At 55.6% G+C, this 13238-nt stretch overlaps 3 protein-coding genes across 3 annotated transcripts; 1 reads left to right on the plus strand and 2 right to left on the minus strand.

The window, feature by feature from the left end:
* Positions 1 to 3668: 3668 nt before the first annotated feature.
* On the minus strand, positions 3669 to 6355 carry JN550_013032 (uncharacterized protein; the record flags this gene model as incomplete). Its single annotated transcript, XM_049311575.1, has 5 exons — positions 3669 to 3836; positions 3892 to 4149; positions 4207 to 5572; positions 5647 to 5816; positions 5885 to 6355. 5 exons carry the CDS (start codon positions 6353 to 6355, stop codon positions 3669 to 3671), a joined length of 2433 nt encoding a protein of 810 aa, XP_049165024.1.
* Positions 6356 to 11023: 4668 nt separating this feature from the next.
* Positions 11024 to 11840, minus strand: JN550_013033 (uncharacterized protein; the record flags this gene model as incomplete). Its single annotated transcript, XM_049311576.1, has 4 exons — positions 11024 to 11335; positions 11418 to 11640; positions 11720 to 11728; positions 11806 to 11840. The coding sequence occupies 4 exons, from the start codon at positions 11838 to 11840 to the stop codon at positions 11024 to 11026; spliced, it is 579 nt and encodes a 192-aa protein (XP_049165025.1).
* Positions 11841 to 12546: 706 nt separating this feature from the next.
* JN550_013034 (uncharacterized protein) lies at positions 12547 to 13238 on the plus strand (the record flags this gene model as incomplete). Its single annotated transcript, XM_049311577.1, has 2 exons — positions 12547 to 12684; positions 12768 to 13238. Coding segments are annotated over 2 exons (609 nt in total), but the record flags the coding sequence as incomplete, so codon positions are not given.

Here is a 13238-nt window from a genome sequence, read left to right on the forward strand (position 1 = left end):
TAGCGAGCTATCCGGTGCTGCACTAATACCTAAGATCATATTCTCTTCAACTCGGTGTTGGCGCTTTTTTGGTTCTTCCTGCCCATCTCCCCCAATATCCACGAGTCAAGCGTGCCACAGGATCAAAAAGCTGAACTTGGACCATGTCGAAACTCAGTAGAATTATAAGGACGAGGTGGACAATACGACGCTCTACTCACACGACATTGGTTACCCCTCCACCAGAGTACATTCTATTTAGGCCAGGGAGTTTGTTGCAGGATCTTAATCTGGCCTTCCCGATTGAACGCCGTAAGGACCGACAATCAGCCATTAAGACGAGAGGTGAACGTCCCCACAATCAGAGGTCGGATCTCGAGAAGCAGGGTTGAGAAAGAAAAAAAAATTACAGCATGCAGGTTGAGATGAGACGAAGCCAACGTGACCCCACGAGCCTATCGGGTTCCAATTTCTTGTCAGTGTGCTCAATTCTAGGATTGAAGCAGACCACTGGTGCATTTATATGCCATCTCCCCAGGCACTCTACAAGACCATCTCACGGCACAGTCTTCAACTCTTTCACGTGGCTGTCCAGGTGAGATGCGTCTACTCGTGTGCCTATTACGTCGGCGACCCCGCGTCTGTAAAGAAATTCCATTGTGGTTCTGACAGTGGAGGGGGCTAATTATTGATTGATTACCGCTTGGATTCTAACCCCCTGGCTGTGAGGGCTAGCACCTCATTAGCCTCCGTTCCAGGTCGCCAATCAGAGCCCCAGCGCAGAGAGGGCTCAGAGAGAGACGAGTCCAAGCTCGGAAGGCCCCAAACAGGTCTGCCGCCCGCCTTGATCGAGAGCCGACACGACCTCGTGGCAGACGTGGAAACCATGCGGACCTTGCGCATGCACGGGCGGCACAGAGCACGCTACTTGTTGACTATTCTGCTTAGGCCTTTTCCGCTGAGGTGTCCACTTTCCTCGGTCAGGTCTCCTGCTCGTGACCGTTTGGTCAATCAGATACTCGGTAACAGTCCTACATAGATCTAGACCTCGGCTCAACCGTCTGACAGTGTACCAACCCTGCCACGGTGGGTTAGCGAAGTTAATGTGAACGTCACATTTGGTTTATTATTGACGCTCGCCAATTCTGTTGATCATGCCACAGTGAGAGACTAGGGGCCTTCAGCCTTTATTATATACTAATATATAGCGCAATCAGTGGACACCAGTAGGGAAGACTACGCTAGGTTCCAACTATCATTCGTAACTGTTCCTTCATTAAGAACGGCGCTCGTTCGGATTTATGGTCTTAACAACTATCAAAGAGGCCACCTAGCAAACATGTAGCATTCATGAGTCTCACACCAGAGCTGACACTTGCTGGTGTCAAGATTCAGACTCTATAATTGAATAATACGCCAAGTCCAATTGCAGCCCGTAAGGCTCTAGGGATCACTAGATGGCCAGTGCTGGATATATTGCATTGAAATTCCAGCACAAGCGAGGACCAAGGAAAGTCGCAATTACTACATGGTATAGATTCGTACAGCAGCCGGCTGGATATAAGAATACTGTAGCCCTTGGGTCGTGAACAAATATTATGGAGGTTGCTCCCGAGGAAGGCTTCCAATATAAAGGCAGCCAGTTAGGGTTATCTTTTACTGTCACCGGAAAATGGCTTCTATTGCCGTAGTTCAGATATTTATAATTGTAAAGTATATCTATAATCTGAGCCTCACAGGTAAACCCCAAGCGCCAGCTCTAAAAAAGGTAGGAGGCCGCAGACGATCACGGCTACTGCAGGTATAGAAAGGTTCGCAACTGTTGCCAGTATGTAAAGAGAAGCCCACATAAGACGAAAATCAACGCAAACGAGAAGAGTCCAGCAACGTCTTTTTGACAGTTGGGACAACAGCCGTCGATGCAAGGGCCCGGCGGTAAGGGGCGATAACAGTCCGCGGCCTGGCAAAATTTCAAAACACCAGCCTTCGAGTCCATGCTGTGAGTCATTCTGAATCATTTGCATATAATAGGGGCTGTGTAAAATTGGGATTGTGTGAGAATTCTCGGAACCCAAGTCCAGGCTGCCAATGCATGTTATATACAACATTCAAAATATGGAAGGGACAAAGGTCAACAGGAAATGGTCAGCTGCCTTTGTGAGCATCAAATTGTTTCGTTGTTTGCGAATTAGCGTGTAAGCGGCCTTTGACAGGTGCCTCAACCCAAATCAGGGCAGCAATAATGCTAGTATGAGGTTGCAAATATGTATAGAGAGGGATTGTTCTTCCTACGGTGAATAGAGCTCGCAATATATACCAGAAAACTAATAGGAAGGTTAGACAAGCCCAATGGACGACTCAAGCCATTGTCGATGGGCCATGGAGATCTGATACTTATGTATTTGAGCAGAGACGGAAGGAGGTGGCGGGATGTAGATAAACACTGTTTGTATATCGGACACACAGTAGGTAGGGTATAGTGGGAGATATACAACATTGGGTGGGTATTGCGAGAACCGAGTCTTGTTTCCGTAATTATAAGAGCTCTGGAAAGGCAATTATAGCTAGGATCCCTTGCCATGGATATGGAGTAGGACAGTCAGTTTCGTCAACGATTGTCTTCGGGGTTGTTCTTTAGGTAACATGGCATTCCACCCCTAGACTCAATTCACTTGTATGACTTCCTACGCCCTCTAACCAAATTCTCGGAGCGACGCAGAGAGCTGACCCCCGGTGGTATATTGAACGCCGGAGTGCTAGCACAGAAATTTCATGGAGGCCATTACTAAGAACCGCATTCTGTAACAATATGCACAACTGTACGAGCTACAACATTGGTTCACGATTTGAGGAGACAACAAATACTTGAACATCATAAGAAAGCCATACCATTGACTCCAAATGCCCCTTAGGCGTATCAAAGGGTGTAAAGACCACCTCAGACAGCAGCTAATCTCACAAAGAAAGAGACCAGTCCCAAAAGCTATCCATAAACCTCTGTGCCCACCACTTTCGCCACCGAGTCGCGTCTTACTCTATCGAACACATTTGACGCATGAGCAGCCTTTTGGCCTGACGTATTAGCAGCGCGCGACTCCTAGGCCGCAAAACGCCAGGTATTTTGTATGAAAGATGTGCAGAGGGGCTTCCGGCGCGAAGGCCGATGAAACCACCGTGTGTGTTTGTCTGAGAGTGTGTGTAAAGCATTCAAATACGCGAGAACAAAGAAAAGACCGCAAGACGCAAATCGAGACTGTAATATGTATTTCCCTCCAAAGTACAGAGTCAGACTAACTCCATTATGCACTGACGAAATCCTCAATAAATCGCCCAGTGCCTGCATACCTGCAAAAGACCAGGGCGGCTGTCTATGCAGGAGCCGTGGTGTATGAGCGGTGGTGGTGGCAGACGTATGACCAACACGACAGAATATAACGCCAATCTACGGGGAATAAAAAGGGAATAAAGCTGAACCGTTTCGAGAGGACTTTTCAAGTGTTGCTGGAGGGTCGTGTGTTCGTTTGCCTGTTGAGCGCGTAAAGCCGTCAAACCGTCGAGGGCGGGGACGCCAGCCATGGAGATGATGCAAGAGTCGAAACAACAGCCGATGAACGCCTTGACATGCCCGAATAATAGGGAAATCCCATGCCGAGTGAAATGCGTGACTAGGGTAGTTCAATAAACTCGTCCTACTCGGTTGTGATCTCGCCTGTGCCTTGCATATCAAACGTCGTGGGGTTAAAGTCGAATGTGGTCTCTCCGCCATCACCATCGTGAAGGAACGAGTCGAAGTCGAAGTCCTGGAGCACATTGTCTGAATTCATGGGGTTGGCGAAGTCGAGACCAAAGTCCATGTTCTGCAATTTCTGTTTAGCCACGCTCACATGGGAGGGACGCGCTGGGGGGACTTACCATGCTGCCATTGTCCATACCAAAACCAGCTGAGGGGTCGGCATGGGCCGGGGGGGCCACGGGGGCCGTAGGCGCAGGAGGCGCCGACGTCTGCGCGTTGGGGACCGGCGGAGCGTTTGCGGCTCCTTGTCCGTTCTTGCCAAAGCTCGCCGAGTTGGCCGGGGTAATGGGTGTCGCGGGCGTCGGTTCTGAATCCTGTGAAGCGTCTGCTGCTGGGGTGGCGCCAGTTGTTGCATTGGTCTTCTTTTGCGCCGCAGCCTAGCATTAGTATATCAGCTGTCTGGGCAACTCGAAAGGGGCCCAGCATGCACTCACCTTGCTCTTAGCGGCCTTGCTGTCCTTCTTCTTGGGGGCGGCCTTGTTAGCTTGCTGGGGCGTTGGTGGCGCCGCATTGCTCGGCGCCGGCGATGCGGGCTGTGCCCGGCCGTTGGCGGCGTTGGCGCCGGCACCTGGTGCTGACGGCGGGGGCATTGCTCTTTGTTGCGGTGTGCCCTGGGACGGGCCTTGGGGTCCCTGGGGAACCATGGCACCGTTGGGGCCGCCCTGCCATTGCATTTGGTTCGGCGCGCCTTGCCCGCCCTGTTGTCTGGCGGCCATCATTTGAGGCGTCATCTGACCGTTGAAGGGCTGGGGGTGCGAGCTAGGGGGGCGCATAGCACCTCCGTTCATCTGTGCCATGCCGCCGTCCATGCCGTTCATACCCTTGAAAAACTGTGGGTTGCCTGCCATGTTGGGATCCATGTTGGCGCCTGGCATGAAGCCCATGGGGTTCGGAGAGCCCCGGGACTGGGCGCCTTCAGGTAGCGGCGACGGGATGCCGGCAGGGCCCATCTGCGGCGTGCCCCGCTTCATCTGCTCACTCGGGTTCGGCGAAGCGCCGGTTCTTACTCCCTGAGGTGAAGCGTCGGGGAAGGGCTGGCCGTTGGGGCCAGCAGGGCCTCCGGGACCACCAGGACCACCTGGGCCGGCAGGTCCGTCAGCGCGAGGCTGCATGCCACCCATGCTGTCCTGCTCTTGCCGGGCCATCATGAGACGCTTCTTGTTCTGCTGCTCCAAAAGCATCAGCTGCATCTGGTAGTCTTGCAGAGCATGGTTGCTGCCACCGCCTTGACCGTTGGCCGGGCCGGGACGCATGCCTCCCGGGGCAAAGTCGTTCGTATTATACATGGTGCTGATATCGGCGGGGTTCGGTTGCGGCATCATTGGAGAACCTTGGCCCTGGGGGTTGCCGGGCTGGGCCATCCCCTTATTAGGCATCTGCTGGCCATGGTGCTGCTGCAGGTTCTGAGAATAGCTCTGGATCGACGCCTTCTGGGTGTTTGGCGGTTGATTCGCGAAATTCTGGAACTTCTCAGGAGTCAGCGACTTTGGATCGATGTCGTGCGCAATCAGTAGCTGGGTGGCCGCTTGTACTCGAGCTACTTGACTGCTATTCATGTTCACGGGGCCATTGCCCACCTGTTGTCCCGGCATTCCCTGCTGTTGGGGCCGTCCATTGGGCATCATGCCCGCCTGCTGGCCGTTGAACGGCGCGTTGCCGTCGAGACGCGCCCTCTTGGGGGAGGGCGCGTTGTCTGTCGATCCGGGGGAAGCTGGCCGGCGGTTGCCCTCCATGTCCGAGGGCTCGCGCTGCATCTGGTTTTGCTTGGCCTGCTGCTGCATCAGGGCCATGGCTTGCGGGCTGTACAGGTTGCCAGTCAGCATTTCTCGAGCGGTGTAGAGAGGTAAGGGGACGGGATTCATGGCATAGCTCACTTGTTCTGGTTGTTGGCCATGGCCGTCCTGGCCAGGTTGTTCTTGTTGGCGGCGGCCATCTGCATGCCGTTGGGCATAGTCCGTATCATGGCGGCGGGGTTGAACTGCATCTCAGGGCGCATCTGCCGCAGCATCTCCTGCTGCTGGCTCTGCTTCAATCGGTTCTGCTGCTATAAAACTTTGTGAGCTTTTCCGGCTGTCCACTGTGCCTGGCTACTGCGGGTTGCGGCGGGCCTACCTGTGTGTGGTGGATGTACTGGTTCACCTGTGAGTTGCCACCAGGCTTTCCGCGATGACCGTTCAGCATGTCCCAGAAAAGAGCGAACCACTCGTATAGGAAACACGAGTCCGAGGTTGCCGGGACGTTCGCTGCGGGAAGGTCGCTCGGCCGCTTCTCAAGCTCGTCCTTGCTATCCGTGTCCATGGCGTCGTCGCCGCCCAGACCGCCTTCATCGCGGCGGCGCCCAGGACTGTCCTTGGGCAAGGTGATGATGCTCGGGTCGTAGCTGAGTATACTGCGGGCCAGGTCATGCATGTTCTCCTTGAGGAAATAGTCGTAGATGTAGGTGTTCAACATGGACTTTTGGCTCATCTGCTGCTGCTGCATGTGTTGCGCGCCGGGCATCGCGCCGTTGTTCATGGCCATCGGCATAGGTCCGCCTACGGGCCCCGCCATGGCATTCATATTTGCCATGCCTACGTTGTTCATGGTCTTGGCTGTGGGCAGACGAGGTCTGCGGTCTCCTGAATCAGATCAGTCTAGTCGAGCCGGGTCCGCGAGTGAGGCTGGTATAGGTAGTCGCGCAATGGTCGCCGAGGCTGACGCGGTATGATACAGCTCGGGTCGGGACGCCTGGGAAGCCAGCGCGAAGAAACCAGATGGTCCGCCGGGCACCGTGACGTGACGTGACAAATCCCGTGGGATGGCGAGCCGCGTGGGTGGCGCTTGTCTCGGTGGGCAGCAGCGGGAACCGACGACGACAAGACAGTGCCAAAAAAGGAGCGGACTGCAAGGATGCAACCGCTCGTCGCTCGATATTGGCCTGCGTCGTGGGCGCCTTGGGACGCGCGAAAGCTGTCAGCGCTGCAGGTTGTTGCCTCAAATGCCTGGGCGTGTTGGAGGGAGTTGGAAAATAGGTGGCGGTAGTGGTTGGCCCTTTGGGAATTCCCCTAACCCAGGATAGAGATAGAGATAGAGATAGAGAGGCGACGAGAGCGACAAGAGACGGGCTCTGTCGGACACAAGAAAAGGACGTGCAGGGATGGCGCAGCACGGTAGCAAAGCCAGGAGTGAATAATCAATGCAGCCGCAGGTATACAGATGGAGAGAGAAAGGGAGAGAGAGGGAGAAGCCGGCAGACGTGGCGGGCTAGGAAATGGCGGCGATGATGAGGTGAGAAATTGGGGAAGACAGAGTTGGGGAAGGAACCCGAGAAAAAGGAAAACTCTGTGATCGCGACACAAGCGAATGGGCGGCGAGATGAGATGGGATGCGATTCCAGTCCAATCCGACTCCAGTCCCGGTCAGTGCTGGCTGGGCGCAAGAGAAGGAGGAAAAGGATGGATGAGGCAGATCTGGCGGTCGGTGTGAGCAGTCGCGCGCTGGAGCCGCGAGAGAGTAGAGAGTAGGTAAGTTAAGAGTTAGAGGTAAGTTGGACCCCGGGGGGCGATTAGCGACAGTCGTCGAACAGAGCGAGCTGCGGTGCCTGTCCTGCAAGTCGTGAAGAGTGCTGAAGCAGGGCGACACGACTCAGAACCGGTCATCAGCGACACACTGTTGGCGCTGCTGCTGGGTGGCGACGGCAACGTTGGCAACGACAAGTCGGATCACTCGTGGGCGTGCTCGTCGGCTGGGTCTGTATCCTCCCGTCCGTCTGTCTGGAAGTATGTGGTCGACGATATGTCTGTCTTGGTCGCCGGGCTGGGGCTGGGGTTCGTGGTGAGATAGGATGGATGCCGTGCAGGATGGGTTGCACCGGGGGCCCAAAGTCTGAGGGTGGCCTGGGTGGTGCTTGCTGGTGGGCAGACTAGTGATGGGCAATGGGGGCTGGGCATCCGAGATCAACCCCAGAGAGACCACTGTCCGGTCCGGAATGGATGGCGCGATGGGAACTGGAACTGGATCTGGATCTGGAAAATACGTCGAGAACGACCGCCGCCTTTCGACAAATATTTCCAGTCACGTCCAAGAACACTAAGGGGGCCAGTTCCGTTCCGACCTCAAGCGATTTTCTTCGATGTTCGAACAAATAAATGTCGCCAATGGAGGGAGGGGGAGGGAATAACACGGCGAATCTGAGAGACCGGCTGGCTGGGGACGAACCCAGGTGGCGATTGGGGCAGATGGAAGGGGAAGGGAAAGTTCCAGCAGACTTTGAATCCGCTGTGGCTGAAGCTGTAGCTATAGCCGTAGTCCAGAGCCCAGGTGAATACAGGGAGCCGGCCAGCTAAAGACGCTGGGCCCTGCGCGCGCTACAGTGCAGTGCAGTGCGCTGTACGAACACTGGTAGGCCCTAAAATGGGTACCCTGGGGCAGCTAGCCACGGCTCCTAGCGTGTGCGCGGCCGGTGGTGCGCTTCTCTATATCTTCGCTTCCCGGAGCTGCTAATACAGCGCTGTTCGCCGGTAATGGTGCCGGGAAAAGAGCAGGATGGGCACTGCGGAGAGTCTCTACGGCTCTGGTGGCATTCAACAGAACGGGAGTAGCACGATGCCCATGAGAACTCCTGGGGTAAATTCAGAGAATGCAGAGGAGGGAGGAAGAAGGTCTGCTGTCAGTGTCTCTGAGCTAGTTTGGGTGGGCTTAGATGGATGGGGGCCTGGGGAGGTGGTGGTGAGAGCTGTGCTCGGGGCCAGGACTACGGACTACTTGCGACATCCAGATCCAGTCCAGCTCCAGTTCCAGTCAGTCAGCTCAGCGCAAGGGCTCCCAGGGCTCCAAGGGCTGGGGGCATCGAGAGGTCCCAGAGAGGTCTGGACGAGACCACGCGCATTGAGACAGCCCACGGAGCAGGGCCGATGTCGTGCGCACATTTCAGCATGGCCGAAAGCTTGATTTCCTCGCAACTCGCCGTTTTGGGTGCCTCGCTCCTGCGTAGCTGTGAGCACGACACCCCAGTTTTAAGGCTGTTAAGGCCGCTAAGGCAGCAATCCCGGCCTTGGCGCACTACGCCAATTTCATGTTCGCGACGGACGACCTGGCACGCGTCGATTCGACCTGCGCATGCATCCTACAGTGTTTCGGAGGGGTTTTATAGGTCAGGTTGATGGCGCAGCTCTGGGGAATCTCCTCGAGTTGAGAGCGTGTCAATTGCATATTTCTGTGCCGACTTGTGCTGGATAGTCCGCGGGCAGACTCGCTCCCAGAGGGTGTGGCCTTGGCGGCGGGAACAACGTCAATCCGGATCGCAACCTAGGACTTTGGAGCACACCGAAATGAAAGCCGAATTATTAGATTAGACGCCCTCATGAATTAGCTAGAGTGAAAACCGCGTCGAACGTTCTTCCGGCTGCAGCCCGTTGTTGTGCTGTTGCTCTCGTGCTGTCGTAAGTTGTCTGCTCATATCATATACCGGTACTTTGCCATCTCGCTCCTCGTTCGATGCGCTGTGTTGAGGCCGGCGATATGCGGGAACACCCAGATCCCTGTCACTACAAGTTCGTATAGGTTGTCAAATCGCAAAAGCCTCAGGTTACGGCCTCAATGTGCTTCTCTACATGGCAAGGACTGGGTCGCCTCCGTGGGGATATGCAGCACCCTATAGACTTCCCAGTGAAGTCAAGTTTTCTTCCCCTCGTGTTGATGATGTGCCAACTCTCATTCATAGGCCAGCGTCAGGCCTGTTGTCAACTGCCCCTCATTGCATAATGATTGGATGTGCCTGAGAAGGCACTGACCAACACGAGCACAATCGGAAAGTTGGCTGCCCGTGTATGATGCCGGCCTCCGGCAGAACTTGAATGTACCAGTGGGACATCGGCGCGACAGCTATAAGGCCTCAAGACTGAAGAGTGGCAGGTTTGTCTACTTATTAGGGAGAGCTGCTGAAGACAAGGAAAGACGGACTCCTTCCATTGTCGTACATTTCATGCCCCGGCTACGTTCCTAGCAATATGTACATGTATGGCTTTCTGCGTAGCGTCCGCTGCTGGTGATTATAAAACGCTTGTGTTCGGCAACACTCCATGATTAGGTTTCGGAGTACGGAGCAAAGGGCAGATCTCTGGGGGCGAGATCAGCGGCGCGTTCTCTAGTTCCCCACCGTTCAACCGCGTCAACCTTGTCATTCTAGCTGTTAGTGCTGAGCCAAGGAGGACTCCTTTTTATTTTCCAACCCTTCTTTCCCCTATCCTGGGCTTGTCTGGGGAACGAACTAGCTCATGACACCATCTGACAGTTGAAAGTGGATATCAAGTACCGATCGCTTTTTCGCCACACGTGCATACTCAATACAGGGGTTTGTAGGGTGGAAGTCGCACATAACTTGTCTACTTTGATTATAGGTTTGTCCGACATGGTAAAGCAGACGAGGACCAGGAAGCCGGAACCGCTTGGTGTGGTGGTATGGACTGAGAAATAGTCCTCTCTCTTCTCCGCTCTATCTTATCTGACAATCCCCGTTACAATGCCGTGGCCCATCAACTGGTGACTGGCTGCGGGACGTCACTCAGCCGCGAGCGCCGCGATCAGCCTGGCGCATGAACCAACGCAGGTACGACGCATCTAAGCGGTGCTGGACCCCCCAAGCCAGTAGTGAGCTCTCTCACTGCAATGCGACTCTGGACCCGGCATTTTGGCCGCCGCACGGCTACTCTTTTGTTTGTATTTGCGATCTATCTCATCCTAGAGAGGAGCTGCTGCATCAACTAGCCACCCGGCGTCAGAGAGCCACACGTCTGCAGGAAGCCGGACCCTGCGGAAGCGAGCCAGGGACGCGGAGCGGGGCCCGGCAGCGGGATTGGAAAGACAACGGCGCGTCCCGTCTCTGGATTAGGCTTAATATGTGTCGCTGGAAGAATATACTATAGGCACATTGGGGCTTGCAGTGCTTGCCCGCTAGGCTTCCGCGTGTCCCGAGACAGGAGCAATGCTCCATGCAAGAATGCCAAGAAAGCTTTTTCCGACTTCACTCTGTTGTCTGCTATGCTGCTATGCAGTCAGCAGGAGGACATGCAGATTGCCAAGCTACAGACGCTCAAATCTGGCGTTGGCTGGCAGGTGTGAATGACAGCACTTTTACTTTGGCGGCTCTAACTTGATTGTGGCACAAAGAAGTGACGGGAGTCAGTTATCAGCCCACCATTCTATTCGCAGTGTCCGGATCCCTATTAATCTAGTTGTACATGTTGCGCCTGCCCCCGGCCGATTCTCGCCTGGCTAGTCGTCCTCAGGCGGCAGCTCATCGTCGATGTATCTTATCAAGCTTATCCGCATTTCCGTTGTATCGTTGCCCCTGAGGACGTCACTGATAAAGTGCGCTTCTACCTGCATCTGAACCATCTCCAGGGCGCCTCGCAGAACACCACAGAAAATGTTGGAGTACCAGAGCTCGTCTTGCGCGCGGCCGTCGTCGGGGAGTTCGACAAAGTCGGCCAAGGGGTTCTCCTCGAACACGAGAGAGAACTGCTTGCCGTCGTTGGTCCAGTTGGTGATGGTCGGTGTTATGTTGAGGAAGATCTTGAAGCCAACCTGAGACCAGGAGCAGCGTGGTATTAGAGACAGCGACAAACGCGGTAGGGATGGCATAAGATGCCGCAACGAGCGGACGCACCTTGGATATCATTTCGGCCGTCTCTCGAAAGTTGGTACACCGGCGCATCGTGTTTGACTTGGCGAGATAGTCCTCAATCAAACGCAGCCCAATGTTGTAGCCCATGCGGTCGAGCTGCTTATTCACCTCGACGTAGTCGGCCTCGAAGTCCTTGCACAGCTGGGCGACGATGGTGCCGTAGGTCAGGGTAACGAGCTCGGCGTTGACCTTGTCTATGCGGCCCCTGCAGGAATGAATGGTCAGTGGGCTCGCGATGTCTTGGGACGCTCGTGCTCGACAGGGGAGCGGGGGGGAAGACTCACTTCCAGATCCTGCAGCGGGCTCGTGTCAGCTTTGGAATATTCAGGGCTTCAATATATGGCAGATGGGACAGGTGCTTGGGACGTACTCCTCGCCCACCCGGGCCGCCTTGTTTGCCGACATGGCTCTGACACCAGCTGATGGGCCTGGTAGAGAGGATGGTGGCTCGTCAGATCATTGAACCGCCGCGTAATCCGTCGGCCACTCCCTTTTATGTATGTTCTTGGTAAGTCGAGGCGTCGGAGATGGCGTGTTATTTGTTCTGTCGTCGTCTTCGTCGTCGTCGTCGTCGTCGTTGTTGCTTATCGCATTCCGCTGTGCTGCCGCTGTCGCCGCGATGAACCGTGGCAGAATGTAGGGCGGTGAAGGCGACGTGGACGGGGGGGTCGCGCCAGGGTGGAATGGTCTACCTGGGCGTGGGCGGAACGGCGGGGCACAAAGGCAGAAAGTCACAGTGACAGGCCAGAACAGTGGAACAGAGCAATTGGGATCTTGGGGGACCTCCTGGGGGACCTTGGGCGTCGGCGCTCGGCCAGCCCAAACGCCGACGTCATCTCGTCGGCCCGGAACATTAGCGCCGCCGATGGATTTTGTTTCCTTCCATTGGAGCTGCCAGTCCAGAGTCCAGTCCACGCGGCTACGGTACGCCCATTCGCGATTCGCGATACTGTACTATACCTGAGCTCGGCTGCCGCGCAACAAGTTCGGGCGGTTTAACTGATCCATTGAAGCATTACACTCGGCCGTCTCGGCACTCTGCTTGCCCTACACCTCTACCCCGCCTCTTTGCCGCTCCCGTTTCGCCGTCTGTCCCGTACGAACGCCCAGCATGGCAGAGAAGCGCCCTCGTCGCCCGTCGGACGATCCAGGCGCCGCAGGGCAGATGATTGTCAAGCGCCAGAATGTCGGAACGAGTACCGCACTGGCCCATCGAAACGGCTCCTCGAGCGGTGCCTTGATCCAGTCGGTGAGGACACGTCCCTATGCTCGCCCGAGAGAACCGCAACCGCGGCTGCTGCCGCCTCTTGCTAACTGATTGTTGCTATCTAGGCCCCGCGGACGAGCAGTCTCGATGCCCCGGTCATGGAACTCACCGGCCACTCTGGCGAGGTCTTTGCCGCCAAATTCGACCCGACGGGCAATCTCGTTGCCTCGGGCTCCATGGATCGCAGTATACTTCTGTGGCGATCACACAGCGACTGCGAGAACTACGGCGTGCTCAACGGTCACCGCGGTGCCGTCCTAGATCTGCAGTGGTCGCGGGACTCGTCCATACTGTTCTCGGCCTCCGCCGATATGCATCTTGCGAGCTGGGATTTGACATCGGGCCAGCGCATACGGCGTTACATTGGCCACGAGGAGATCATCAACACGCTCGACATCACAAAGCGCGGCGAGGAGATGCTGATCAGCGGCAGCGACGACGGCACCATTGGTATCTGGGACCCGCGGACAAAGAATGCCGCCGACTACATTGAGACAGAGTTTCCCATTACCGCCGTGGCAGTGGCAGAAGCCGGC

This window comes from Neoarthrinium moseri (genome assembly GCF_022829205.1).
Source record: "Neoarthrinium moseri strain CBS 164.80 chromosome Unknown scaffold101_Wmoseri_CBS_16480, whole genome shotgun sequence".
In the NCBI taxonomy this organism is placed as follows: Eukaryota; Fungi; Ascomycota; class Sordariomycetes; order Amphisphaeriales; family Apiosporaceae; genus Neoarthrinium; species Neoarthrinium moseri.